General features: G+C 45.9%; 1 protein-coding gene across 8 annotated transcripts in view; it reads right to left on the reverse strand.

Annotated features, from left to right (window-relative positions):
- Window positions 1–230: 230 nt before the first annotated feature.
- SRCIN1 (SRC kinase signaling inhibitor 1) overlaps window positions 231–27,515 on the reverse strand; it is a 468,342-nt gene continuing 441,057 nt past the window's right edge. For 6 of the 8 annotated variants that reach the window (XM_060256106.1, XM_060256101.1, XM_060256100.1 and 3 more), the window contains 5 exons: window positions 25,011–25,118; window positions 22,333–22,416; window positions 18,704–19,930; window positions 6,732–6,872; window positions 231–682 (listed from right to left, as the gene is read on the reverse strand). In XM_060256106.1, the coding sequence (XP_060112089.1) occupies window positions 548–682; window positions 6,732–6,872; window positions 18,704–19,930; window positions 22,333–22,416; window positions 25,011–25,118 (1,695 nt within the window). In that variant the 3' untranslated portion in view covers window positions 231–547. Of the gene's footprint in view, window positions 683–5,359; window positions 5,495–6,731; window positions 6,873–18,703; window positions 19,931–22,332; window positions 22,417–25,010; window positions 25,119–27,515 lie in introns of those variants that run through there. The other 2 variants (XM_060256103.1, XM_060256108.1) reach the window with 2 other exon arrangements.

The raw sequence follows: 27,515 nt of genomic DNA on the forward strand, positions 1-27,515 counted from the left end.
CTCAGCCCCTAAAAACAGGGAACAGTGTGAGGCCTAGAGTTGCCCAATGTCCTTCTTGCATGGATTCTTTGAAAGTGGCAAAGTTTGCAATGTTCTTTATACATAAACAACATAAAATTGCCAGAGTAGAAAAACAAAGTTGGGGGTGTGGAAGGAAAGAGGAGGGGAGGGGTGACTGAGGCTGAGGGAGAAACAGAAATTTAAGAGTCGGCCATGTTTTAGCAGGCGGGGAGAATGAACCAGGGTGGGATCATTTTCAGAGAAAAGATGTGAGACGGTGAACTGGTCATTCTGGAACACATTAGTATGCAGAAAGTGACCTTTTGAGGGGGAGCGGCAAGACAGACTGCAGGTCAGCCATTTTGGAGGAGGACGTGAGGCCACAGGTTGGCTGCTCTGAAGGAAGCTTAGAAAGTCTAAGGGGAGGGACATTTCTAGATGCCTCAGTAAGGTCTGGGGAGGAGGAAAGCAGAAAGACAGGCGCAAGCCTTCCCCCGTCCCCCAGTTGTGGTCAAACAGCCGAATGAGAAACTGGCAAAAAGAGCTTTTAGAATGAAATGGAGGAGTTCCGTGACCCAAAAGAAGTCAGTACTGGGATGGAGGTCCTGCCCGAAGAAGGTTTTTCTGAGACAGGGCTTGAAGTCTCATTCATCGTGCTAGGGTCCTTGGTTGATCTAGCGGCCTAGAAAGAAAAGCAAGATTCAGGGAAAAAGAAGAAGGAGGAAGGAGGAAAAGGGGAATGGCAAGGGGGGGAAACCAAACATTTTATTCTCAAAGGAGAGATAGAGAAAAAGAAAGAGACAGAGTGGAGGGCTAGTTAGGAAAATATCTATTAGACGCAGTAGCATTGGCTAGGCCTGAGGTGAAAGGTCCGTTTGACAAAAAAAGAAAAAAAAAAGAAATTAAAAATAAAATGGAGCACGAGATGAGCTGTTTTTACTGGACACAAGGAAGGAGACATTTCCCCCCTCCCCAGAGGGAGCAAAAGGGACAAAAGAAGATGAAAAAAAGACAGAGAGGTAGATGGACAAACGTGTAGGCAGGCAACGGAAGGGAGGGCAGGGCAAGGGAAGCGGGAGGGACAAGAATTGAAATGTTAGTGTGTGGCCATGGACACCATGTTAGAACGACAAGATTCATTTCACTGAGGTGAGCAGTGGGGAATTGGGGTATGGTGAGTAGAAGGGGCAGAATGCAGGTTAGAGCAGAGGTGCTGTTTTGTCAGAGGTAGGCCAAATGGGATTGTTGGTGGTGGCTGGGCTGCCACCTTGTTTGGTGTTTGTGCCCCAGATTGGGTCGGATACAAAGGAAGGGAACTATTTTTTTTAAGTTGAAATGGCAACACTTTTGGCATCACAGTAGCCAACAAGTGGAAGGTAGGGAGATGAAGAAAAGCTTACGAGAACAAAACAGAATCAATTCTCCAAAGCAGGCTCTCTTGAGGTGATTTGGAGAGAATTTTGGATAACTGACAGGTGTGTTGTTTAAAAATCCCAAGCTCTTGCCTAGGGGCTGCTTCTGACATAGGTTTTTCCTCCACAAGGCACAATACACACACACAAAAAATACTACTATATACTTTTGCTCGCAATGGAAAATCCTTGTGGATTTTACATGAAAGATTCATGAGCAAGAAATACAGTTGCGTGGTGGGTTTTTTTTTTTTTAACTCTAAGTTGCACCTGCTAGGGAACTGAAGACCAATGAGCAAGAAGGGAATTAACTGGTAATTTAGTGTGACTGCTTGCTGGGAGGAAGGGATCCTTACCAAACAGTCACCCACATCCATCTCCAATGAGAGACAACACTGGATATATGAATGGAAATGATCCACTTAAACAAATCCAGCTAGTAGATATCCAAACTTGCTCTTAATGATCTTCCCCAGTCTTTCATGCCCATTCCTCCAAGAATATTCCATAGTGAAGGAAAACTTTTTATGTCAGAATAGGCCACTAGTCTGTTGATGATACATCAAATGAAGCCAGTCATATCAACTGTGCTACCTCCTTCTCTGTTGCCATTTTAATGAACAAAGGAACCAACCTCAAAACCACCTCATGCTGCAACCTACAGAAAGCTCCCATGCATGCAGGGTCTCCATTAAATGTTCAACCATCTCAGCCAATCTTCCATCTGGATCTCTCCTTCTGCTCTAGTTCAGAGATGTGGGTGAGAGATTCAGCAAGGCAGCTACGCTCAAAGCTGTTGTGAAACCACCATGTGAAAAGAGTGTCACAGGGGACCACCCCTCCATAAATGTTTCCATGCCTGAAAATGTAGGGAAACAGCACCTGTGCTTTATGGTGAAGGGGTTCAGATGTTGGTTAGAATTCAGGTTCAGAAGGTGGGGGAAAGGAATTGTGCAGGAGAAACTGGAGTTTAACGTTTTTAAGTTTTGCTCACAAAGCATTTTCCAAAATAAGACTGAAACAGCCACAGAAGGGGGTGGAGACAAGCTCACAGCTCTCCACCCAGTCCCCCCACCCTTTGAGTTGGGAGGGGGGTTGGAATTTGCATGTACGTGTACTAACAGAATGAGCAAAACTATGGATCTCTGAGAAACAGACTTGTAGAGGGGCATCCATGGTCTTTGCCATTCACTACAGTTCTGGCATGACAAAACAAAAATCCAGGAGGAGCAAGGGGTAGGGGGAAATGAGCTAGCATACCAAAAGGTGCCAGAGGGGTGGATGAGGAACAAGGTTTGTGGAAGGGAAGGGAGGGTTCAAAGTCTCAGGGAACAAAGGTGTGGGAGGGAGCAGGAAGAGGTAGAGAAGTTGTCGTTACCTTGCTTTGTGGCCTCAGAAAGTTGGCCAGCCACTGGGCACACTGTTAGCATCAGCAAGAACACAGAAGTGTGTGAACCCAGCTGAACTGCACGGGCCTAACCATTAAGACCTCAACCAATGCTAATGCATGGAGGCCTCCTGCGGGGCAGGGAGCGGGGACAGGTACTGAAAGAAATTTCCGTGTCTCTCACAGGGTAGGGGAGGAATCCCCACCCGGTGCCCATATGTATTTACTTCTGCATCGACCGTTCTAAATTGACAGGTTTTTATTTTTTTAATATGGAGGCAGGATTGGGCACGTCCCAGGGTGGAATTAAGCATGTTCTTTCAGTTATAAAACAACACTCATTAAACACTCTCAGATTTACTATAGCAGCCTGCGGACTAGAGATACTAGAAGTGACCCCTAGCCGAGGAAAACCCTGCCATGGAAAATCTAAGACCGATTCTGCAGTTACTGTTGCTCCACCTTCGGGCTTCTGGTTTCACTGGATCAAGTGATCGATTCCCCACCAAGTTGCTGTGTGGGCACATTTTGACCTGCAGCTTCCTCCAGTTCTCTCTGTGCCTTCCCAATCTTGTTTTTTTAGAGATCTGGAAGGTACAGGGAGAATTGGAGGGAGCTGCAGGTCGAAATGTGCCCGCACAGCAACTGGTGAGGAATTGATCTCTTGATCCAACGAAGCCAGAAACCCGGGAGTGGAACAACAGCGACTGCTGAATCGATATGATTGTATTTGTGGTATCATGGGACTCTCTGTTGTTTTGGCTGCAGAAGTCACAGTTATTCCTCTGGGAATTGTCTCTCCTACAGAAACCAATAGAACATGAAAATAATAATAATAATAATCTGATACATAATACTGCAAATATGCAATAATAATAGTCAAATATCCAAGAATTACATATCTTCCAGGAAGTTCTGCACATTTACTTATTGGATTTAGAAGGGTGTAATTCTGTTTAAGATTAGTACTGTATGGTTGATAAGGAATATAACGAAACGACAAAACACTGATAAAGAGAGCGACAAACTATCAAGCTGATTGCCAAACAATCAGAACTCTGCTTGCAACTGGAGATCAGAATGTGAGCCAAACTGGCAGGTGTTTGAGCATCTCTGATTAACGTGGCTCTGAAAGTTCTTGGGCACAACTCCCACCCATTAAGTTCCGTTAGGCTTACATATTTTCACTATTTTCGGTCTGAGACAGAGAGGGCCTGCAAAGACGCAGAGAGGATCACTATCAGTGAGAAGCTGTTGGGTGTCAGGGCAGCTTTGCTGCTCACCAAAACACCAGGCAATGCCTCGCCTTTCGCCATGGGAGTAGCGGCTCAGAGGCTCCATCAACACATTACAAAATTCCTTGAGGATAAACACAAGGACTTTGCAGCACAAGTGAAAATCATGCCTTGGATAGCCCAGGCAACCCCGAACTCATCAGATCATGGAAGCTAAGCGGGGCCAACCCTAGCAAGAACTTGGAAGGAAGACCTCCTTGGAATACGAGAAGCCAAGAGGCAGAGGCAGGCTGTAGCAAGTCTCTTTGAACGTCTTCCATGCCTCAGTAGGGGTCACCAGAAGAAGATATTGGATTTATATCCCGCCCTCCACTCTGAATCTCAGAGCGGCTCCCAATCTCCTTTATCTTCCTCCCCCACAACAGACACCCTGTGAGGTGGGTGGGGCTGAGAGGACTCTCACAGCAGCTGCCCTTTCAAGGACAGCCTCTGCCAGAGCTATGGCTGACCCAAGGCCATTCCAGCAGGTGCAAGTGGAGGAGTGGGGAATCAAACCCGGTTCTCCCAGATAAGAGTCTGCACACTTAACCACTACACCAAACTGGCTCTCACCGTGACTTCCAAGCATGCACACACACATACATACAGAAAATGCAAAAAAAGAAGTGAAAATCGCATTATTTACATGGCAATGCAAAAGTTTCACAACAGAACCAACAGCAGCTCCATGGAGCCATTTGCAGAAACAAAAAATACCAGGAGAGGGAAAGATTAAAGCTGCTTCTCCCTGCCTGCTCTGGTCACAAACACAGCTGCTGCACATCTGGAAGGCACAGAAATCCCATTGAACGTGTACTGCAAAGTCCTCCTGTTGTTCCTTCACAAACATGAGGACTTTGTTATGTGTAGATGGAGCCCCCAGCATGGCCTTTTCCCATCACCTGCAATCTTTTCAATGAAGTTGCCAAGGACTGAACCCAGGATCTTCTGCATATATCTATATAAAAATGATTTCTGTCATCATCATCATCATTGACATTATTTACTAGATTGGTGTAAATAACTAAAAGAACATCTTAATGTCATGCTGGGAGAAAAGAAAAGAATTCCTCCCGCCCCCCCCCCCCCCAAAAAAAAAAAAATAATTGCTGGGCATCTCTTAAAATTACTTTCCATTTCCCAGGCAAGAAATACACCACACAGTTGTAAAGACATCTCCTTCCTCCATGTCAGCTGGGCTTCTTTGATCCCCCCACCCCATGAGTGGGTACGCTAGGAAATGACATCAGAACGGTTCTTCTTCCCCTATTCTGGTCACTTATACACCCCGTGAAGTCAGCACTGCTAAGGTAGGGTACTAGACCCTTTGGCCCCAACGCAGAGCCCCATGGACGCTCCTGATGTGCACCCGAGGTCCTCCGTGCGCAGCGGCCTCGTTGTTCTCAATGGAGCGAGCAACTCTGTGGATACAAAGGGCTGCGCGTGTGCATCATGAACCCTCGTAACTCCTTAGCAGGCTTCTCAGGGTTTTACTGCTTTCCCAAGACCCACCCATTCCAGAGAACATAAGCAAGCCAATTTTTTCTTCCCCCTTCTCAATATACATCCTACTCCTATCCAGGGCCCTTTTTGTAGCAGGAACTCCTTTGCATATTAGGCCACACACCCCTGATGTAGCCAGTCCTTCAAGAGCTTGCAGGGCTCTTCTTACAGGGCCTACTGGCTACATCAAGGGTGTGTGGCCTAATAATGCAAAGGAGTTCCTGCTACAAAAAAAGCCCTGCTCCTCTCTTTTATCTGCTGAATATGCAGTGTTTTCCCATGTACGTCATGGGTGAGGAAGGCATTGAAGCATACACACATGGAGGTGTGGTGAAATGGGGGAGTGAGCATGGATTTGATCACATGACATTATTGCCCATCACCACCTTTCCTGGCTGGGAAATGGGTCTTTGTTCCTTCGCTGGATAATGTACTTAAAGGAACAGAACTCTTTCCATAGGGGAGCAGCAGATACAAAATCTATTCATCTGCCCTAAACACAACAAACCTCTAAAGGGAGCATTCAAGCGCTTTCCGCTTTATGGTCATACCTAGACCACAGAAAGGTGTGTAGGGGGGGAGTCTTAACAGTGCCAGAGTAGTAGATTACAAGTGGTGAAATCAAGGAATCTGGGAGGGTTTCGGTTCTTAAGGAAGTTACATGCGCATGGACCTTTAGTCAAGTGTAGCAGACAGAAGGCAGCAAAGGAAGGTTTGTGAGAAAACCTGTCTCTGTTGCAACAGACATGTGAAATGCGTGTTTGGCTGGTACATGCCCGTGGAAAGGAGTTTTCCCCCATCTCTCTTCTCTAGTTCCACTGTTAGCAGTGCAATGCAAATATGCCTCCCTTCATATGGGAACCCTCAGTTGTGGGCACGTGCTTTGGTTGGTGGACCAGACACACGGCCACATGGTCTAGAGCTAAAGCGTCATTGCAAACCAGAGCATGTTCCTGAAGGTTTTTTCCAATGCAGAAAGGGCTTCCCACACAACCCCGTCCTGCCTCTCCCTAGGAGCTGGGATCATTCCCTCTCCCTTTCACTTCCCCCACACCAATCTGTCCTAAGACAAATGCAGAGGAATGCTGACTTAACCTTGCTGCACCCCCCAGAGCACCCAAGACAGAGCAAAGTAGCTGCCTAGAGATAAACTACCTGTTGCTGTCCCTGGATGCGCATGTATTCCATGCGTTGCTTTATGTGTTTGCTTTTGTCTGGGCTGCCCTGCTGTGTTTGCTTCAGCCGTGATGCCGGGTTGACCATCTTCATGGCTGGGATGGAGACGCCGACGCCGCTCTAGAGAGAGAAACAGAAAAGAGGATGACATCGGGGAGTGATTCATCAAAAAGGTTCCTGGTCGGCTAAGAACCTGCCATTGGCTGAGCTGCTGTGATATCATGGAACGAACTTCCTGTCACCTATTATTTGTCGGCCTGCTTGGACACACTTTGCAGTGTCCCCGCTAGCTGTGCTGATATGGGGTATGGCATGTTCATAAGCAGTCCAACTGCTCATGGGGAATCTGTTAGCAAGAGAACGTTGAGATACATGATGGCTTCTGTGGAAGAGGAGAAAAGTTACTTTACTCATGCCAGAGTTTTGGCAAATTAAATTAGTTTTGTGAGGCAAACAAAAATTTCCCTTGAATGCCATCCCACTGAGACTCCCTTTGATGAAAAAGCCATAAAACACCATCACTAGAACCCTCCTGCAATTATAGAATAGGAATTTTGTACAGGAAAAAAACCCCCACAAATTGTTGCTTGTTCCCCTTCTCACTTCCACTTTCTGGAGAATAATTGAAAGTCTTAGAGGGCATAAAGAGCTGAATTAAGGTCAGATAAGAGTTAAAAACAGAACGGCAAAGAGCAGAAAATGCAGAAGAGTGGATCTATATCTACAAGTGCCGCCACCCTCAACCCACGCGCAGGAAGCATGTGCAGGTCTGCTCTGTTCACAGACTTTGATTTTTAACTTTGCTCCCCCCCCCACAACTTTGCTTTCACTTATATTGTTGTAAACAAATCTGCCACTTAAATCACAGGAATCGAAAAGGCAAAGAGTCTAATGACCTGGTTCTCATACTATGAACTGGGCCCTCAAGGTAGGTCACTTCGAAGTATAGGTGGGCAGATGATAGGGCAATCTGAATGTTGTTAAGAGAAATTGCAACTGAGGCTACCCAGTGCACACACAATGGAGTCACAGGATCCAAACCTGTATTTACAAACACTAAATAAAACATAAGCTTGTTCAGTGTAGTGTGGTGCATGATTCTTGCATTTTTTGTTGGGCAGGATGGAAGGATCATGGAATTTGCCAAATGCATACCCCCCAAATATAATACATTTAGAAATGAGTCCCTCTTGAAGATCCACTGGGTCTAAAAGTAAATCAACAAGATTGTAATTTCAACTCACAAAACTCTCATTCAAAGGACCCTCGTGATCTAACAGTGGATCACATCCGAGATACGTGTCATCTTTTGAAAGCCTTGAAGCGCTGAGTGAAGTAGAAAGTGCAAAAAGCCTGTAGGCTGAAGACTGACAGTTGTTTTTCAGGCAGCAGAAGGGGGACATCTTTATTTCTGGTGTATATAACAGGGCTTATTTTGTAGAAGGAACTCATTTGCATATTAGGCCACACCCCCATGATTGTAGCCAATCCTCCAAGAGCTTACAGGGCTCTTAAATCCAATACCTTCCTCTTCTTACAGGGCCTACTGCAAGCTCTTGGAGAATTGACTACATCAGGGGTGTGTGGCCTAATATGCAAAGGAGTTCCTGCTACAAATCACCCCCTTCCCCGTATATGCACACTTATCTTGGCCTGTCATTCAACCTAAAGCCTTTTGAAGGAATCACTTGTGTTTCTGGAGTTGTCATCAGTATGCTGATGACGTCTAGTTTTATATTTCTTTATCCGAATTGCCTGGTGATGTTGTAGAGGGTCTGAGATGGAGGTGAGGTTGTTTAGAAATGCTCAGGTCTTGAGGAGCTTTTTGCTTTCCCACTTTTGAGGGGAATGAGATGACACTCTGATTTGGTTATGAGCCTATGGGATATACCAGGTCCAGTGTTATTGCTGCAGAAGCAAATTAATGCAGCTACAAAAAAAAGATTTCGTCCATCTTTATTAGACCAGAAGATGGCTCCCTATTTGGGTTTGGCTAATCAGCCTTCCATCTTTCCGAGGTCGGTAAAATGAGGACCCAGCTTGCTGGGGGTAAAGTGTAGATGACTGAGGAAGGCAATGGCAAACCACCCCCTAAAACGTCTGCTGTGAAAACATTGTAGTGTGACATCACCCCGGAGTCTTATTTATAATCTGACTTTCTCACACTGTAAATCAATGCCAACAATAGTATGAGACGTCTAATAAGCAATGTATTGTGGCGGAAATAAACCTCTATCATGTGCCCCCCCTTTTTTTTCTAAACTGAAAAGTCCTAGATTCTTTAACCCAGGGATGTCAAACTCATTCGTTATGATGGCCAAATCTGACATAAATGAGACCTTGTTGGGCTGGGCCATGTGTATAGCTATTAGATGGCAGAGACATAAACTTTATAAAGGATAATTAAAGATCCAATAGAAGAAAGAGGGGCTTGGCTTAGTAGTTCTGCTGTGTGATTGAGATAGCCTGGCAAGGGAGGAGCCTCAACCAATGGAGAAAATAGAGGTTTTTCTCCGTAGCTCCTGTGTGATTGAGCAAGCTTTGCAAAGCAAGCTGTGAAGCAGAAGGAAGCAGACAAGAGCCAGTTGCTCGGGGGCCTGATAGGAGTCCTCTGGGGGCCTGATTCAGCCCCCGGGCCGCATGTTTGACCCCCCTGCTTTAACCTTTACTCAAAGGAAAGGTGCTTCAACTCCTAAAACAAAGCTATCTTGTAAGACTTCATATGTAGCAACAAGTCCCAAAAAGCCTCTTTCCATTATTATGGGAGACAAGGAAGAGAGACAACATTTTGGCTCATGCAAGGATCTGCTGATAGGATTAATTACAATACTACCCTGAAAGTACAAAAGGCGGAGGGGAGTTAAGGCCTCATAGAAACTTGTTTAGATGAGTCATTCCGTACCATATATCAGCATTAAACTCATTCTGCATCTTTTCCAAAGGGACAAGAACATCTTGGTAGCACAACTGTCAGGAACAAGGCAAAATGTTTAAGAATAGATCAAGAAAATGTACTGATGGTGCCATTAGCTGAACATGAATGTCTTGCTATTAAAAGCACGTCTGTACTGGCTTTTAAAGGCACATCTGTATCAGAAATGGAAGACCAGTCACAAGTGGTTGTTTTGGAATCTTCCGTTATGAACTGGATCAACCTGACTATCTGTGAATTATGCGATTGACTGGCTAGATACCTTCGTAAATGTATTGAGCTTTTAAGCAGGATTTGTGATAGGGACTGCAGTCAGAACCCGGGATAATCTCTACCCATTTCCCCAAATTGGGGGTTTAGTTAGGAACGTGCGGGAGACGTGATTGGATCACTCATCATTTGTTAATGCAAAAAGCTACGACGTGGGCTCTAATTTGGCCCAGATAATGAATTAGGGCTGCCAATGTCGGGTTGGGAAATTCCTGGACATTTGGGGGTGGAGCCTGGGAGGTTGGGGTTTGGGGAGGAGAAAGATCTCAGCAGGGCTTGGCATAGAGCTCACCCTCCAAAGCAGCCTTTTTCTCCAGGGGAACCGATCTCTGTAGTCTGGAGATCGGTTATAATTCCAGGAGATTCCCAGCCCCACCACCCCTTGAGATTGGCAAGCCTAGAAGGAATCGTCTTCCTACTCCTTTTTCTTTCCTGCTTGCAACTGCCCCTTCCTCAAGCTGCTAGTAACTCTAGGAGGAGAAAATGATGAGAGCTTTTTCTGTAGCAGGAACTCCTTTGCATATTAGGCCACACACCTCTGATGTAGCCAATCCTGTAAGAGCTTACAGTAGGCCCCTGCTAAAGGAGACCTGTAAGCTCCTGGAGGATTGGCTACATCAGGGGTGTGTGTGGCCTAATATGCAAAGGAGTTCCTGCTATTTAAAAAGCCCTGGAAATGACACATACAATACAGGTAACTTTGTTTTCACCCGACAAGGGGGGGGGGGGAACAGATAGCTCTCTTGAACAAGACAAGTAGTCAGAAATCAGTGCCACTTGACTGAGAGAGTCTCAGAAAAGAAAGAAACAGAAAGGACACATTTTCAAAGAGAAAGAGATTACCATGCAAAAGAACAGTTGCAGGTAAGAATACTTTATTCGTTGTGTTCACATACACTTTGCATAGGACAGTCAGAAAGAGGAGTAATTTCCCCGCACAGTAAAGTACAAAAGGAAGACATATGTTGCCCCAACCTCAATAGCCCAGATAAGCCCGATCTTGTCAGAGCTCGGAAGCTAAGCAGGGTCAACTCCGGCAAGTACTTAGATGGGAGACTTCCTTGAAATACCAGCAGTAGGGAAGACGGGGGCAGGCTTTATTCAGCCATCTCTCTGTATATCTTCCAGGCCCCCAGTGGGGGTCAGCTACCAAGAGTCGCCATGACCTCCAGTTGCACACAAAAGAGCACGTGTGCATACACACAAATAAAATACACCCCCTCCAAAAAAGGAAGACATACATTTACATGGAATCAGACAGACCACTATGCCTTGGCTGCTAGAGAATGAAAAATCCCAGCTGAACTATACCAGTGCCCTCAAGACTTCTGCTGGTAATGCATGTTCCTATAGAACAGGAAGCAACTAGTACACAGACTTTGGTATACATGGAGGAAGAAGAAGAAATTGTATTTATATCCCGCCCTCCACTCTGAATCTCAGAGTCTTAGAGTGGCTCACAATCTCCTTTATCTTCCTCCCCCACAACGGACACCCTGTGAAGTGGGTGGGGCCAAGAGGACTCTCACAGCAGCTGCCCTTTATAGGTCAACCTCTGCCAGAACTATGGCTGATCCAAGGCCATTCCAGCAGGTGCAAGTGGAGGAGTGGGGAATCAAACCTGGTTCTCCCAGGTAAGAGTCCACACACTTATCCACTACATCAAACTGGCTCTCCAGCATAGGTTTGGATGTGGAATTCTTTTTACATGCTTGCATTACGTTTGCTGGCAACAGTTTTTCTCAATTTGAATTGAGGATTTGAAACTGCCCAAGGCACACTCCACTCAGTGTTAAACACTTTAAAGTCTTGGCTTTGATAGGAGGCAGCTAAGCATGGGATTAATTCTCCAACTGTAATCAATGGATTAAACATGCTTAACCTTGGCTTTGTTGCGCCCTCGGTTGGCTGATGGCTATCTCAACCTCAAAAACTTGCTCGTGTGTGTAAATTGAAGTTTTGTTAGCAACCAAATACCATTTGCTTTAAAATGAAATTGAGGAAAGGAAAGGAAAAAAAGCTAGTTTGGAACTCCAGCTGCCGACATCTGGGTGCTGGCTGGAGATCTGGTCTTATAACTGATCTCCAGGTGACAGAACAGTTTATATGGAGAAAATGGCCACTATGGAAGGTGGACTCTGTGGTATTGAAGTCCCTCCCCTCCCTAAACCCTGTTGTCCTCAGACTCCACCCCCAAAAATCTCCAGGTATTCCCCGACCCAGAGCTGGAAACCCTTTCCAGACCAGGCCTCTGTCTGTTCATGATAGAGGCATGCCTCAATGCAGAGAGATTCTCCTCTTCTACCATCTAAACTTCAGCGGAATTCCAAAGGAGTCATGCTTCACAAACTCATGTTTCAAGCTCAGTTAGAAGTGATGCTAATTCTAGGGGGAAGTCACTATGCCTTCAGCAAACTACTTCTAGCTAAGCTGAAACTAGTCATGGGGTGAGAGGGGCATTTTGGCATTTCCCCAAAACGTTTCCTTTTTCAATGATTGTTGGGGGTAGCCTGTATAAACACCAGAGCCCCATCGGTTTGCATTCTCCTCTCCTGCATTCTCCTTTTAGATGCATTTCCCATCAGAACTTAGGGCTGCCAGCCTCCTGGTGGGGAAAAAAACAGGCCGCTTACAGACTGAGAAATACAACCGTGTGGTTGTTTTTTTTTCTCAACCTCCAGGCAAGGACTGGAGATCCCCCACTATAACATTGGATCTCCAGACAACAGAGAGGATTTCCCCTGGTGAAAATGTCTGGCTTGGAAGGCAGGCTCTATGGCATTATACCCACTGAAGTCTCTCCCCTCCCCAAACTCTGCCCTCCCCAGGCTCCACCTCCAAAATCTCCAAATATTTTCCAACCTGGAGCTGACAACACTACTTAAGAGTAACATAGGCTGCAATCCTAAGAGCATTTTTTCAGGGCGTAAGTCCCCTTGAATAAAACAGGATTGACTTCCAAGTAGTTGTGTTTACAACTGCTCCATTTATCATCACATCATCCAATACAACCAGCTGCCTAACACTGTGATGTCATCCTATTTGCTGCGGGATCCCTAATTCTTTGGAATTCCCTATTGATAGGAGTCATTTTGTAGAAAAAAAGGTGCAGGAGCTCATCAGCTCGTCTCCTTTGCATATGCCCCGGGATCTGTGTGCAGCGGGGAGAGAACTCCTCACTGCATGAAGACCCTGGCTGGAGCTTCAGGAGCTGCGCTCTTGTGAGCTCCTGCTGAATTCAAGCCCTGCCTATTGATGTAATTTCAGAGAATTTAAAAAGCAGCCAGGGAGGCTGCACTGAAAAAGCAGGAGAGGAGAAAGTCACCAAGCATTATTCGGTTTGAAAGAGCACCAGCGCTAAGCAAGTTTGGCTGGAAACGCATCCTTGCACGTCTCAAAATGTAGCCTAAAAATTAAACCGGAGCACATATAGTGCAGTTCTGGCATTTATGTTACATTCGGGATTTCTGTTTCTCATATCCAGCCTTTGATTGCAGTTCTTAATTTGGCAGCCCAGGGGGGCTGCTCCTCCCTTCCGTCTTCTAACACCTCTCTGCTGGCTGCCCATTCCATCTCTCGCTTGGCACAAGCTGCCACCACCTGCATTTAAGTCAACACATAATCTTGCTCCCCTCTGCCTTCCTTCTTTGATCTATAACAATTCTCCAGGACCATTCGCTGCGCTCTTCTCATTTGCGCTTCACTGGCCAAGCCAGTTATTTCAACCTTACTCATATCGTTTTTCTTCTGCTGCTGAGATTCTATGGCTCCTTATGAACATATGAAGCTGCCTTATACCCTCGGTCCATCAAAGTCAGTATTGTCTACTCAGACTGACAGCGGCTCTCCAGGGTCTCAAGCTGAGGTTTTTCACACCTACTTTCCTGGACCCTTTTTAGCTGGAGATGCCGGGGATTGAACCTGGGACCTTCTGCTTACCAAGCAGATGCTCTACCACTGAGACACCGTCTCTCTCAAATAATATAAATATCCTTAATAATTAATCCTTAATAATAATCCTTAATAATATAAAACGTATTGCTGCAGCTTCTTAAAACTCTACCCCACCCAAACAAAATATTCCTCTCGCAGACTCTATATGGGGTATATCTGTATGACTTTCCACTGTCCAATCAGCCTCTCCACATAAGGAACATGTAATTGTCAACATCTTACGAGCAATCCTTCCTCCTCCACCCCTGCTACCTGGGCAGGATGTTTATGGACATTCCATGACATCATAGCAAACTCAAGATTTAAAAAACTGTGGGGAGGTAAAGACAGTCACAAGCAAGACTTTTTTGAGCCGGAACGCAGTTCCGGCTGGCTTGGCATCAGGGGATGTGGCCTAATATGCAAATGAGTTCCTGCTGGACTTTTTTTTTTTAAAAAAGAAGCCCTAGTCACAAGTGACAGCCATCTACTTTTCCACCTTGCCCCATTAGTAAGGCTGCAGTATTGGAATGGATGACAACACGACAGTTTCAGAAATCTCATCCCAAATACAAAGCATTGTCATCACCATATTGCTCTCTTTACACTTTACAAAATGTATTCTTTGGATACAGTATTAAATATTGGACTGAAAGACAGCTTAGAATTTAGAGAGAAGGAGTCTTTGTTTTGGTAGGACAGAGAAACTAGGGGGGACGGTAGAGATCAAGGATAAATTCTGGCTGTGGAACATCACTCCAAGTATTGTTGTTTTTAAACTGCCATTCTGTGAATTGCTTTGGAAGGCGTTTGTCAAACTAATGACCTCAATTCTTGTTTTGGCAGCATGGAAGAAACTTAATAAAGTAATGAATTATCACTGACATCCTCATTTAAACACAAGGGTATCATTATTACTTACAAAGCATCAAAAGGACATCCATTCATAGAAACTGAGTGTTTGTTTTTGGGAATAATCACAATTAGAGAGTTTTCTCCTTTCAGTTTTTCTCTGCCAGGCGTGATTTTACAGCTTCTGGGATTAGAAGGTGTGGCATGCGGGGAACATGGAGATCCTTCAAGAGCTCCACAATACTAGGTTATTGTTCCACATCCCTCACCCCATGTGTGATAACAATCTTGAAACTATAGCTGGATTGGATTTCCTGGATTTAAATATTTAGATACAGGGATTTTTATTGGCTGGATAATTGCTTATGGATGCAAACAAATGCATTCTGTTTACATCTTAGTCTTCTGTGTGAGAAAGGGGCTACAGTGGGTTTATCACAAAAACCTTAACCAACTTATTTCCATCGTTCCAGTAGCTGTAGCATAGGACAGTACAGAAAAACAAAAGAGGGGAAGAAGGTACGTTTCCAACACTAAAGTTTGGCCTTGATTTTTTTTTTTACAGCAATAATAAAGAAGAGAGATTTGGAGCATGTGCAGGGTGATTCCTTCACCCCTAGAGGACGACTACCTGACCCCGCACATTTAGGTTTAGGAGAAAGACCAAGAGGAAGGATGGCTTAAAAGCAGTCTGTTAAGAAATCTACTGAGTTTGCCATGGGGCTTTCCCACATTCTCATTTTCATCAAGTTCCTTTTTTTTCAGGGATTCCACCCCCCCCCACACACACATATTTGTCTCCCTCTAGTGGTCACTTTGATATTACAGTGGTTTATGTCTGGCATAAAACCCTACAGTTTAAAACTGCAGGGAGATAATGCTGGACATACACCTGTATAACATTGAATTGATCACTAGAGGGAGCAAACCACGTGTGGAACATCATAAAAATAATAGTGAAGAAACGAGCAAGGAAAATCAGAATGAGGTAAAGCTCACGGTCTCAGCAATCCATTTGCCACATGGTGAAAACATCTATCTGATATTTTCAACAGACCTCCAAAGAAGGAGCCTTCATGCTTTTCCTAGAAGATCTTCACATTACAACTGCCTCATAGTGACCCCTTATCAGGTTTTTGAGACAACAGAGGAGCAGAAGTAGTTTGCCACTGTCTTCTGCTGCACAGCTAGTGGTCTTCCTTGATAGTCTCCCGTCCAGGGCTTTTTTTGTAGCAGGAACTCCTTTGCATATTAGGCTACACCCATTTGATGTAGTCAATCCTCCTGGAGCTTACAGTAGGCCCTGTACTAAGAGCCCTGTAAGCTCTTGGATAATTGGCTACATCAGGGGTGTGTGGCCTAATATGCAAAGGAGTTCCTGCTACAAAAAAAGCTCTACTCCCATCCAACCTTGACCAACCCTATTTAGCTTTCAAATTCTGACAACCTTGAGCAAAGCTGAGCTATTCAGGCTGCTTGCCTTTTCCTAACCCTTCCCCAATGCAGCTCCATTAAGCATGCAGCTTCTATTCTAGATTTAAAGTTTCCCCTTTCATGGGAACTTCTTCAGACTTGCAAGACCCTCTCACAGGTTCTTTCCAACCAGGGGTGGAGCTCTAGCAGGGATCCTTTGCATATTAGGCCACACCCCTCTGATGTAGCCAATCCTCCAAGAGCTTACAAGGTTCTTTTTTGTAAGTTCTTGGAGGATTGGCTACATTAGGGGGTGTGGCCTAATATGCAAAGGAGCTCCTGCTAGAATTCCATCCCTGTTTCCAACCCTTCCTTTGGATTTCAATGTTTGGGTGTCTCTGATCTTTCTCTGCCCCACAGAGACGCTTTTCAGGATTCATGTCCCAAAAGCGAATTCAGAGAATTCAGCAGAACCCAAAAAAGCCAGCACCATCTTGGACATATATTGTACCAAGGAACCCAGGGTATGAAAACGGAAGATTCTAGATTAGTCATCAGGGCTTACAGTTCTGCCCTCAGCAATGTTGAACGCTTCTTCATCAGTGGACTTAGAAGGGTGTAACGCTGGTTAGGATAGCGCTGTTGGCCTAACACCACACCATTCCCCATTAGCTACACATAACAAAGTGGATGAGAGGAACTACACAGATACCTATTTACATCAACCGCAACCTACTGGATTGGGTTTAGAGGATGAATGCGCGCTTATAAGCAGTTTGAACAAAACTAATCTACACAACTACATTAAGGGCTTTCCCAGATTCTCATTTTCCTTGTTTGTAAGTTTCTGTTTCGGGGACGGGGGCGGGGGGGGGGGGGAGGGAGAGAAGAAAACAACGTGGTTCTGTTCCATGTCTTTTGCTCTCTCTAGTGGTTAATTTGAAATCACACAGGTTTATGTCTAGCAGATCTCCCTACAGCAGGAGTGGGGAACCTTTTTTCTGCCAAGGGCTATACAGATATTTATAACACCATTCGCGGGCCATAAAAATTATCAACTTTAAAAACAGTGCTCCCCTGAGGGAGAATGATTCAAGTCAGCAAAATTAATGCAAATACTTGTTTTTCTATTTTAAATCATGTGGGGAGAGCCTAATCTGGCGCACACACACACAGCCCGCTGCCCTAAGCAAATGCATAGGCCCAGGGCTTTCTTGTAGAAAAAGCCCAACAGGAATTCAGTAGCATATTAGACCACATCCCCTAATATTAGCATATTAGGTCACACACTCATCTGGGATAGCATCTGGGATAATCAAGTGCAAACTGAACTGTGACAGTAACTTTTCCAGGTCCTGCAGCAATTCTGGCCAGCCAGCCAGGCCCCAGGGAGGCTGCCGCACAGAACATCTGGGCCCTGTGATCCCTGCCTGGCCCTGGGGAAGCTGCTGCACAGCACAGCTGGGCTCCACGATCCTCGCTGGCCAGCCAGGCCCCAGGGAGGCTGCCACATGGCTGCCACATGGCTCGGTTTGGCCCAGCAATCCCCGAGGGCCGCACCAAGTGACCTCGAGGGCCGCATACGGCCCTCGGGACAGAGGTTCGCCACCCCTGCCCTACAGATTTAAACTGAAGGTGTTACACTGGACATAAACCTATGTGATATCAAATCAACCACTAGAGGGAACAAAACACACATGGGAACAGATATCATCCCCCTGAAGAAACAGGAATTGACAAGCAAGGAAAACGAGAATGTGGAAAAGCCCCCAAAATTGAATAAAACAACCTGAAACCAGTTTAAATGGGAGTCAGTGCCTGGTTCCCCCACAGAAAACTACATTTCCCAGGTCTGTGGATAATGATGCCATTTCAGAGGTGAACTCAGGCCATTTAAAAAGGCCAGAGCCTGCAGCCCAGGGAGACCAGGCGCTCGTTTCTACCCCCTGGGAAAACAAGATCACCCTTTCCAATAGCACTGCAGGCCAAATAGGATCAGACCTTCATGGTATTTCTAAATGGTCTCAGTTCAGCTCTAAAATGGTGTCATCATCCAAAGGTTGAACTTGTGGACACCATAACATTTTGTCTTATCTTAAGAGGAAAGCTGTGCTATTTGAATGCCTACTGCTGTGAAAACTAGTATAAATCTTTAAAGCTGAAGTGAAATGCTGAGAGGTTGTTGCTCGTTATGGTTCATTGAGGCAGCATTTCCTACCTATTGGCCACAGGCTGCTGTGGAAGGTTAAACAGAGAGCAGAGACGAATAGCAACAGCCGTATTAAAGCACCCCGTCTCAAAAGTCCCATAGCCAGAAATAAACACAGTCTAAAGAAATGAAGGAGGATCCTACGTGGTTTCCCAGCAAGACTGGACTCAAATCCTCCACAAAGCTACTGTTTTGAAAGACACCAAAGTCCAAATCTTTAGACGGCTTTACGCCTTGTCTTTTAAGAGCAGATGTAACCTTGACAGAACAGACAGCAGAGAAGACTTGCAGGAAGGATCTAGAGGAAGAGCAGAGGAAGAGTATTATCAAAAATAACTGAACCTGTGGATTGCCACTGAGCAGGAACTGAGGTTTGGGCAGCAGAGATGGTTTGGAATTGGCTGGAGAAGACTTGGGTGGGCCATGGTTTGCCATACTCTCCGAAGCGGCGTGGCCGCATCCTGACACGAAGGTGTCCATCTTTCTTTCTTCTTTCTCACTGTCAATGGATTTCAGTTGAGGGAATGTCAATTCTATGGGTGCGGGGAAGCTGATTTCGCTGATAGCCTTTTCGAGTTCTCTGATGGTCTCTTCCAAGTTGTCCAGTCTTTGGTAAGTATCTTTGCAAATCTCACGACTGCTCAAAGTTGTGTTATTGAGAGGCACACATTCCCTTTGCTGGCCTTCTCGTTCACTCTCTAAGTTTATCTTGTCTTCTACTGAGAGGACCCACCTCAGTTCCAAGGGCTTCTGTCTGAATTCTAAATCATACTCAATTACATCCTTGTCCATGGGCGATTTTTCATTCTGCAAGGGAAAATACAATTCTGGAACATCTCTTTGCGCCTGTGTCCAAACATCACTGGGGTCTTTCAAAGCCGCCTCTTCTACATTCTGGCTGACTTCTTCCTTTTGGGGTTCTGCGTCTGCAACACCATTTTTCCTATGCGATCCTATTTCATCTTTTCCCATGGCTGTCTCATGACCATATATAACCTCTGCTGGGATAAGAGCTTCTTGGCCGTCTGCTGAATGGATCCCGGTTCCCTGCCCAGATGTCTGCCGACTACTGTCTTGCTTCTCTGCAAAGCTGAAAATCGCCATGCCTTCTTGCTGACTGGCTGTAACCTCTAAAGAAACTCTTGTCGTTTCAGACTCCCTTAGGCCTTCTTCTGCCCCGTTATCGCTGTTAAAAGGATGCTCAGTTCCAGCACCTGGCAGAGATCCCTGAGGTCTTATCAATTTCCGTAGAGGCCGGGTCCATGTTAAGGCTTCGTTGTGTAATGCCCGTGAGGTAGAAACGAATGCTTCCGGATGCCTGTCACTTTTGCTCAGCTTCCCGAACAAAACTTCTGCCCTCTTGGATTTCCTTTCTGTTCCTACCGTAGCCCGTCCAGAAATTCCCGACTGTCCTCTGATGCTTTGGTGGTCATCGCCCTGAGGGCTACGTATTTCCAAACCTGCCTCTGGCTGAGATTCAGGAATCGACAGGCCAGAAACCTGCTCAGAAGGGACGATCTGAGGAAGGTGGGAAAGGTTACCTGGCGGCGGCTTTGAAAGTCCTGACTCCTAAAGGGAAAATTTAGACAAGAATTATTGTGGCGGGGGAACAGAAAGGGGCACCGCAATATTTCCAGGTTTCCTTGCCTGAATGGACCAATACTGTATCTGGTTCCACCTCGTGGCCCTCTCACTTCCCTACACATCTGCATCTAAGGGCCTGTATAGCTGCTAGGGTTGCCAAGTACTCCCCGCCCACCGGGGGAGACGGGTAGGGTTGCCAGCTCTAGGTTGGGAAACTCCTGGAGATTTGGTGATGGAGCCTGGGAATGATAGGAAACTCAGTGGGGTATAAGGCCATAGAGTCCACCCTCCAAAGCATCCATTTTCTCCAGGGGAGCTGACCTCTGTAGTCTGGAGATTAGTTGTAATTCCAGGGGGTCCCCAGGTCCCACCTGAAGGTTGGCATCCCTATGGCCCATCCCAATAAGGCAAACGGCAGGTGACATTGGCTGACCTGCATCTTCATATATGGATATGAAAAGGAGACGGCAGCGATTTCAAGCTGAAAAGGGACATGTGTGTGTGGCCTTCTTTTTGCCAGGCAGTGGAGCCTAAAATGAACCCAGACAGGCAGGAACTGAACTAGGCAGAGGAGCCTAAAGGAAACCAGCATCCCTGCTTCCTTCTACATAAAACTGCACCGCCATCTTCTAAACAGGTTGGCATTTTCAAGACAGTGTCAGGATATATGGGGCCAGCCAAGACATATGGGCGCCCAAGACGGAAGTTCCATATGGCATCCCTTCAGATTAACGGAGCACAATGGTGGGGTGCTTATGCAGCTGAAAGTCACTTTCAGTGGGGCTTCCACAAGTTCCTGCCCAGGTCAGTTCTGTCTGTTTCCTGCTCTGCTATCCTTGATGTCACCCTAATCCATGGCCTAAGGGGGCCACCTCAGCTTCTCTCATTGTAGGGCTGCTTCTACAAAGATAAATGGGCTTTTTAGCATTAACATCTTCTTCATTTATAAGTTCCTGTTTCTTCTGTGTGTGTTTTTTTCCTGTTCTGCATGTGTTTAGCTCCCTCTAGTGGTTCATTTGATATTACATTGCTTTATGTCTGACATAAAAATCTGCAGGGATATGATTCTGTTTGAACATGGAACCCTTAAATCAGAAACAACTACCCTGCTGACCATTTATGCTGGGACAAAAACTGGAGTTAAACTGTGCCTGCCTGGTTGTACCAGGTTGATGGCAGAGTCTCTTTTTCCACTCTGGCCTCTGATCCGATTATGCTGACGACTCAGAAACTGATCAAGGGTCTACATGAGTTATAACCCACATTTTCCAATTATATCTCTCTCCAAGAGGAGAGTTGTAAGGAGATTTGAAGGGGTTATCACAGGTACTCCACTAGGCAGAGATCACTACATGTTTTGGAGATTTGAAAGGGTTATCACTGTCAGACAATGGAACTTCAAATCAACCAGACTCCATTCGATACATTGTCTGACAATCACAGGTTTTCCACTAGGCAGAGATCACTACATGTTTTGGAGATTTGAAAGGGTTATCACAGGTACTCCACTAGGCAGAGATCACTACATGTTTTGGAGATTTGAAAGGGTTATCACTGTCAGACAATGGAACTTCAAATCAACCAGACTCCATTCGATACATTGTCTGACAATCACAGGTTTTCCACTAGGCAGAGATCACTACATGTTTTGGAGATTTGAAAGGGTTATCACAGGTACTCCACTAGGCAGAGATCACTACATGTTTTGGAGATTTGAAAGGGTTATCACTGTCAGACAATGGAACTTCAAATCAACCAGACTCCATTCGATACATTGTCTGACAATCACAGGTTTTCCACTAGGCAGAGATCACTACATGTTTTGGAGATTTGAAAGGGTTATCACAGGTACTCCACTAGGCAGAGATCACTACATGTTTTGGAGATTTGAAAGGGTTATCACTGTCAGACAATGGAACTTCAAATCAACCAGACTCCATTCGATACATTGTCTGACAATCACAGGTTTTCCACTAGGCAGAGATCACTACATGTTTTGGAGATTTGAAAGGGTTATCACAGGTTTTCCACTAGGCAGAGATCACTACATATTTTGGAGATTTGAAGGGGTTATCACAGATACTCCAGTAGGCAGAGATCACTACATGTTTTGGAGATGGTGCTGGGTACGTTTGGATTCTGCTGCAGAACTAGGGGTTGGATCTAATCAGCTTTTCTGCTGGTGAAGATTGCCCTTTGATCAATTTTTTTAAACAAGGGCTCTGTGGGGAATCATGGAACCTGCATGTGGGATGGGGACTACAGCGGGGAGGAGAGCTGGGTGAGATTAAGTGAAACAGCTGACCGGGTCCATCCCTTGACATGCTCTTCCCAGCAGTTCCATAGGGCCCGTCCCTACTTCTCGCCACATAACCCATCCTGCTTACCTGGGATTGTGATGCTGGGGCTCGTGGGAGGCTGTGGGAGCTGAAGTTTGCCCCAGCGACGCGACGGCTGGCAGGAAGCAACGCCTAATAGCGGAACAGTGCAACGTGATGGTTACAGTGACCCCTCCCAACTCCCCCTCTCCACCTTAATAAAGAGTGACAGCGGGGGAATCTGTTCAGCGGGGAATAGAGCAAGGAGATAAGTCTGAATGCTGAGCTCTGATTCCTCCCAAGGGGAGCCGGAAAGGATAGCAACAAGGAAAGCAGCACAGTTTAGAAAAATCCACCAGCAACTCCGAGTGTGGGACTTTTAAGCGGCCGTTTTAGATGTCAAGCTCACCTTTGGAAGCTAAGATGTGCAGGGAGGAGGAATCTAATTTAATACTAAGGCAAGGGGCTACTTAGACCGTCAGGCTGGGCTCTGGGAGACTCCCAAGCTGAAATCCCCACTCGTTGGGTGACCTTGACGCCAGTCACACATTCTCACTCTAACCTAACTCTTGGGTTGGTGTGAGGACAAAATGGAGGGCAACAATGTTAGCTGCTTCAAGTCCAAACTGGGAAGGCAGGCAAGGTATAAATGAAGTAAATAAATGAATCATAAATGGCCATCAGGTGTCCCTTCTTTCTCCTCTGGAAAACTGCAGTATCTTTCTACAAAAGGGGGGAAAAGGCACTCTGGACATGTTCAGAGGCAGCCTCCTCAGTATTGCAACTAAGCCCGGCATGGGGGGGGGGGGAGTGCCAGAACCAAGCCCCATCTCTAGGCCTCACTGTTCCTCTGTTTCTGCTCTCAGAAGCTGTAATGAAGAATGAACCCATCCATGTTGCAGCTAAAGACTGAGGGGGGCACCATTTCCCTCCTTGCTGGCTTGGGATTCTTTAGGAAGCCATCATTCCTTTGTGACTACAGTTAGGACTTCGTGTGCATTTGCTGGAAGTGGGTGGGTTCTGCTTCACAAAACATCGAAGTAAAACATCACATATTACTGACTGATTTTGCATACTTTACTCTGTGTCTAAAATACAGGCTTTCAGACAAAACGGGTGTTATATTTGGCACAGCACCACTGCAGTATCTGCTAGCCCTGAGCTGTACCCCCAAAACTGTTGCCCCAAAAGGGCCTGCTGCTTGCCTCGTGATCAGGTGACCTTGAGACTTTGCAAAACCCTCCGTTCTTTTTTATAGCCTTGATTTAATTCCCAAGAGGAACCAGGGAGGGAAAGTGTGAATGCAAACAAGCAAGTTTCGCTGGGCAAGTAAAGAAACTTGAGCTCTTTGGTTTGAACCTTAAGAACCCAAGCTGAGGAAAGAAACTAGCAAGAAGGCTGCAGTGCAACAGGTGAAGTTGTACCTGGAATGCAGACAAAAGTGTTTTCGAAATTTACAGTTCCGTTCTGAGAACCGACACAAACAGCACTGGGCAAACTCTGCACACAAATGTGGAAACTGCAAATGGTGGAATGCAGTGAGACGCTGCTGGAATTACCTGAGTGATGTAATAACGCTATCACTGATTGGCCAAATACAGCATGTAAATATTTTACTAGAAAGGAGCTGTAACCTAAAATGGGACTTCCAGTCTGGAAATGCTGGAAGTGGGTGGGTTCTGCTTCACAAAACACCAACGTAAGAGATAAGAACAAATTATGGACCATTACGCATATTCACATATCGCTGACTGATTTTGCATACTTTACTCTGTGGCTGCAGGTGCATTCCTTACATGGATAAAAGGACTTATCAGACTTCCACGAGTTGTCACTTCCTGGCTTCTCAGTGCCCAAAAAGAAAAGAGGAAAAAATAGCCCAAGATGGGGAAGGATAGGTCTTCCCATCCTGGTCCCCTAACTGGTTAACATTCCACATTCTTCAAGTCCATAAAGCCAGTCCTGAAGAAAAAATATCATCTAGTCCCTATGAGTGTGCAGGAGGATGTATCCCCTAGCTCCAAGGAGTACATACCCCCCCAGTTCTAACATCCTGTCACTAGTTATGGCCTATGGTTGAGAGAGAAACCCAAGACACAAGAGAAGGAGCTGGCATTTCCCAATCCTAGTGGTGCTCGCTAACAAAGAGAAATCATTAAATATTCTTCCCTAAACTCACCCAATTAGACACTGAAGCCAGTGAGTGTTCCAAGTACTGCCCAAGGGAGCATATTTTGACACCTCTGATGGTTGGGGGGAAAATGTCTTTTGATTCCCAGGGACTGTAAGGCAGACTATCAGGCTCTCTGGTATTTTCAAATTGGGATTCATGCATTTCGAAATCAGCAGTGGGAACGAGCGCTCAGGCCCTGCAAAGAAGGTGCAGCATGCAGGCAATCAGAGAGTCTCTTGATTTGTGAGTGCAGGTAGAACCACAGTGCAGACAGAATTTCCCAGCATTCTCCAGGGGAAGCCCAGCAGTCCAAATGTACCCCTCTGTGAGAGCCCACGCAGCCAGTGCTCACTGGATCCCATGTCGTGTCAACACAAACACACTGCTTGGTGTCATATGGGGTGATGGTGGGAAAGTGTGAAAAGAGCTGTTAGTTGGTTAAAGTACGGAGAAAGAAGAGTTAACAAGGGCTGCAGAAAAAAAGGGAAAGGAGTCCTGTTAAAAGTGCAGTGGGGAGCCAGTCGGAGGGGAGGAAGAGAAGGGAATTGTGGCCCGTTGGGAAAATGGCGGTTACCTTCCATCCTTCGGGTGCTACGGTGGCCCCATTGGGCCACGTTTCTGCAGTTGGAGCAAGCTGGTCGCAACGGAATTTAGGAATAAATGAAGAGCTTCTTTGAAAGACCTGAGGAAGTCAGAACATGGGGGTGGGGTTTGGAGGGTGTAAACAGATAGACAACAAAATTGTGTGGGTTGCCAGTCATGGCACTGGAGCCTTAAACAATGGCTCAAAACTGGGGTGCTGAGATTTTTTTTAAAAAGACCACCAAGAAGCAGTTGTAGCCAGATAGATTCTTAAAGACTGAAAACAGATGGGCTTACCCACATTCTCATTTTACTTGCTGTTAAGTTCCTTTGGGGTTTGGGTCCCCTCATCCCGTTCTGTACATTTTCCCTCCCTCTAGTGGTTTAATCAGTTTAATCTGCAGGAAGATATGCTGGAAATAAACCTGTGTGATACTGAATTGACCAGCAGAGGGAGCATAGCATGTGCAGAACATATGAAGTTATACGGTCCATCAAAGTCAGTACTGTCTACTCAGACTGGCAGCAGCTCTCCAGAGTCTCAAGCGGAGGTTTTTCCTGCCTATTTAACTGGACCCTTTTTAGTTGGAGATGCCAAGAATTGAACTTGGGACCTTCTGCTTACCAAGCAGATGCTCTACCACTGAGCCACTGTCCGTCCCCAGAACAGAACACCCACTGCCCCAAAGAAATAGGAACATAACAACAAGTAAAATGAGAATATGGAATAGGGCAGCATTATGAAATCATGAGAATACATACTTTGAATTGGGAACACACTGCGCAATGCTCATGACCCATAACGATGATAAACAAAAGCAGGAATGCAATTATAAATCACAACAATTCACATCATTTCTCAACCCTGGAAGGTGCTGGGTGAGAAACCCTAAAAGGGTTGCTCCGTGGCCCATATCAGAAAGCCTTTCCAGCTGAGAAAAGGCAAATGTAAAAGGGTAAAAAAAGGAAAACACATTGTTTTTACAAAATACACCCACACCTAATCTCTTTATTCCCAGTCTGCACTTACCAAATGGTCTTGGCCCATCTGTATTGATATAAAAGCCTCCCAAAAGCTAAAGTGGGATTGCCTGAGAACACAATCCCTGTCACACCCACAGTCCTAAACGACTGTCTTGCTGGGCCGGGACCAAGGTTCATTTAGCCCAGCATTCCACTTCCACCCAAATCCAGATCCCCCCACAAGCAGCCCCCCCTTTCATCCCTAACGTCTGGTATGCAGATGGATACTGGCTCTGTACATGGAAGCTCCATTTAGTTAGCTTGGCTTATAGAATCTATGAACTGGTTTTGCGGGTTTGCAAAACCACCAATACGGGTGGCCAGCGTGTCCTCTTTAAAAAGCACAGGAATGACTCAGACCTAGCAGTTCTCTCTGTCAAGAGCATCTCTTGCCACGATTTCAGTCACAATCTGACTCCCAGAGAAAGTGTGCTTTTGTTTCTTCCCTGAAAGGGGCTTGGAATGCTGGTGGGGAATGGAGGCAAATGTAATTGGTAGATTTTGGCACTTCGCATTTTGAATGTATAACGGACAGACTCAAACCTATAACTAAGGGAACTGAGGCCTGCTGCCTCAGTTTCAGCAAGAAGTATCATGTATGCTGTACCTGCTTAATCACTTAATAAACCACCCTCGTTTACATTTTATTATCAGCCAGAACTGTGCAGAACTTGACACTCTAGGGTATGAAGCCCACTGGCCCACACTGAACACTCTAGCTATTTGGGAGGGGAAACTCTATGGTACCATAGAGTTTTCCCCTCCCAAACGGCTAAAGCATCTGGGAAAACCTAGAGTGGCCACCGTGTGACAGCGCCGGCATGATGATGTCACTTGGCAACCCTATATGAAGCAGAGAAAGGTCCTTCCAGTTAATGAGAGCTTTAAAAAAATCTAACTGGAGATATGGAAGACTGAGCACATCATGTGAACTATGCCTAGGGTTGCCACTTCTTGGTTGGGAAACACCCGGAGTTTGTAGGGGGTGGAGCTTAGGGAGGATGAGGTTTGGGAAGGGGAGGGACCTCAGTGGGGTACAATGCCAGAGCCCACCCTTCAAAGCAGCCGTTTTCTCCAAGGGAGCTGATCACTGGCATCTGCAGATCAACAGATGGCAAGTCCTGATGGGAACATCCCGGACAGCACATACATATCCGGTGCTGCACCAGCAACGCTGGCTGCCAGTGGAATACTGAGTCAAGTTCAAGGATCTGGTATTGACCTATAAGGCCTTGAGTTGTCAGGGACTAACATATCTATGGGATATTTACACTCTTCAGAGATCAACCTGCTGGTGGTCCCTAGCCCCAAAGATGTCCAGCTGTCCTTGACCAGGGCCTTTTTGGTCTTGGACCCAACATACTGGAACTCTCTGCTATCCTGGTCCCAGCCTGCTGGAACTCTCGACTATCAGGGCCCTGCAAGACCTTATGCAATTCCACAGGGCTTGCAAGTCAGATATGCTCCACCAGAC

Source organism: Heteronotia binoei, chromosome 15 (genome assembly GCF_032191835.1).
Source record: "Heteronotia binoei isolate CCM8104 ecotype False Entrance Well chromosome 15, APGP_CSIRO_Hbin_v1, whole genome shotgun sequence".
NCBI classification, from domain to species: Eukaryota; Metazoa; Chordata; class Lepidosauria; order Squamata; family Gekkonidae; genus Heteronotia; species Heteronotia binoei.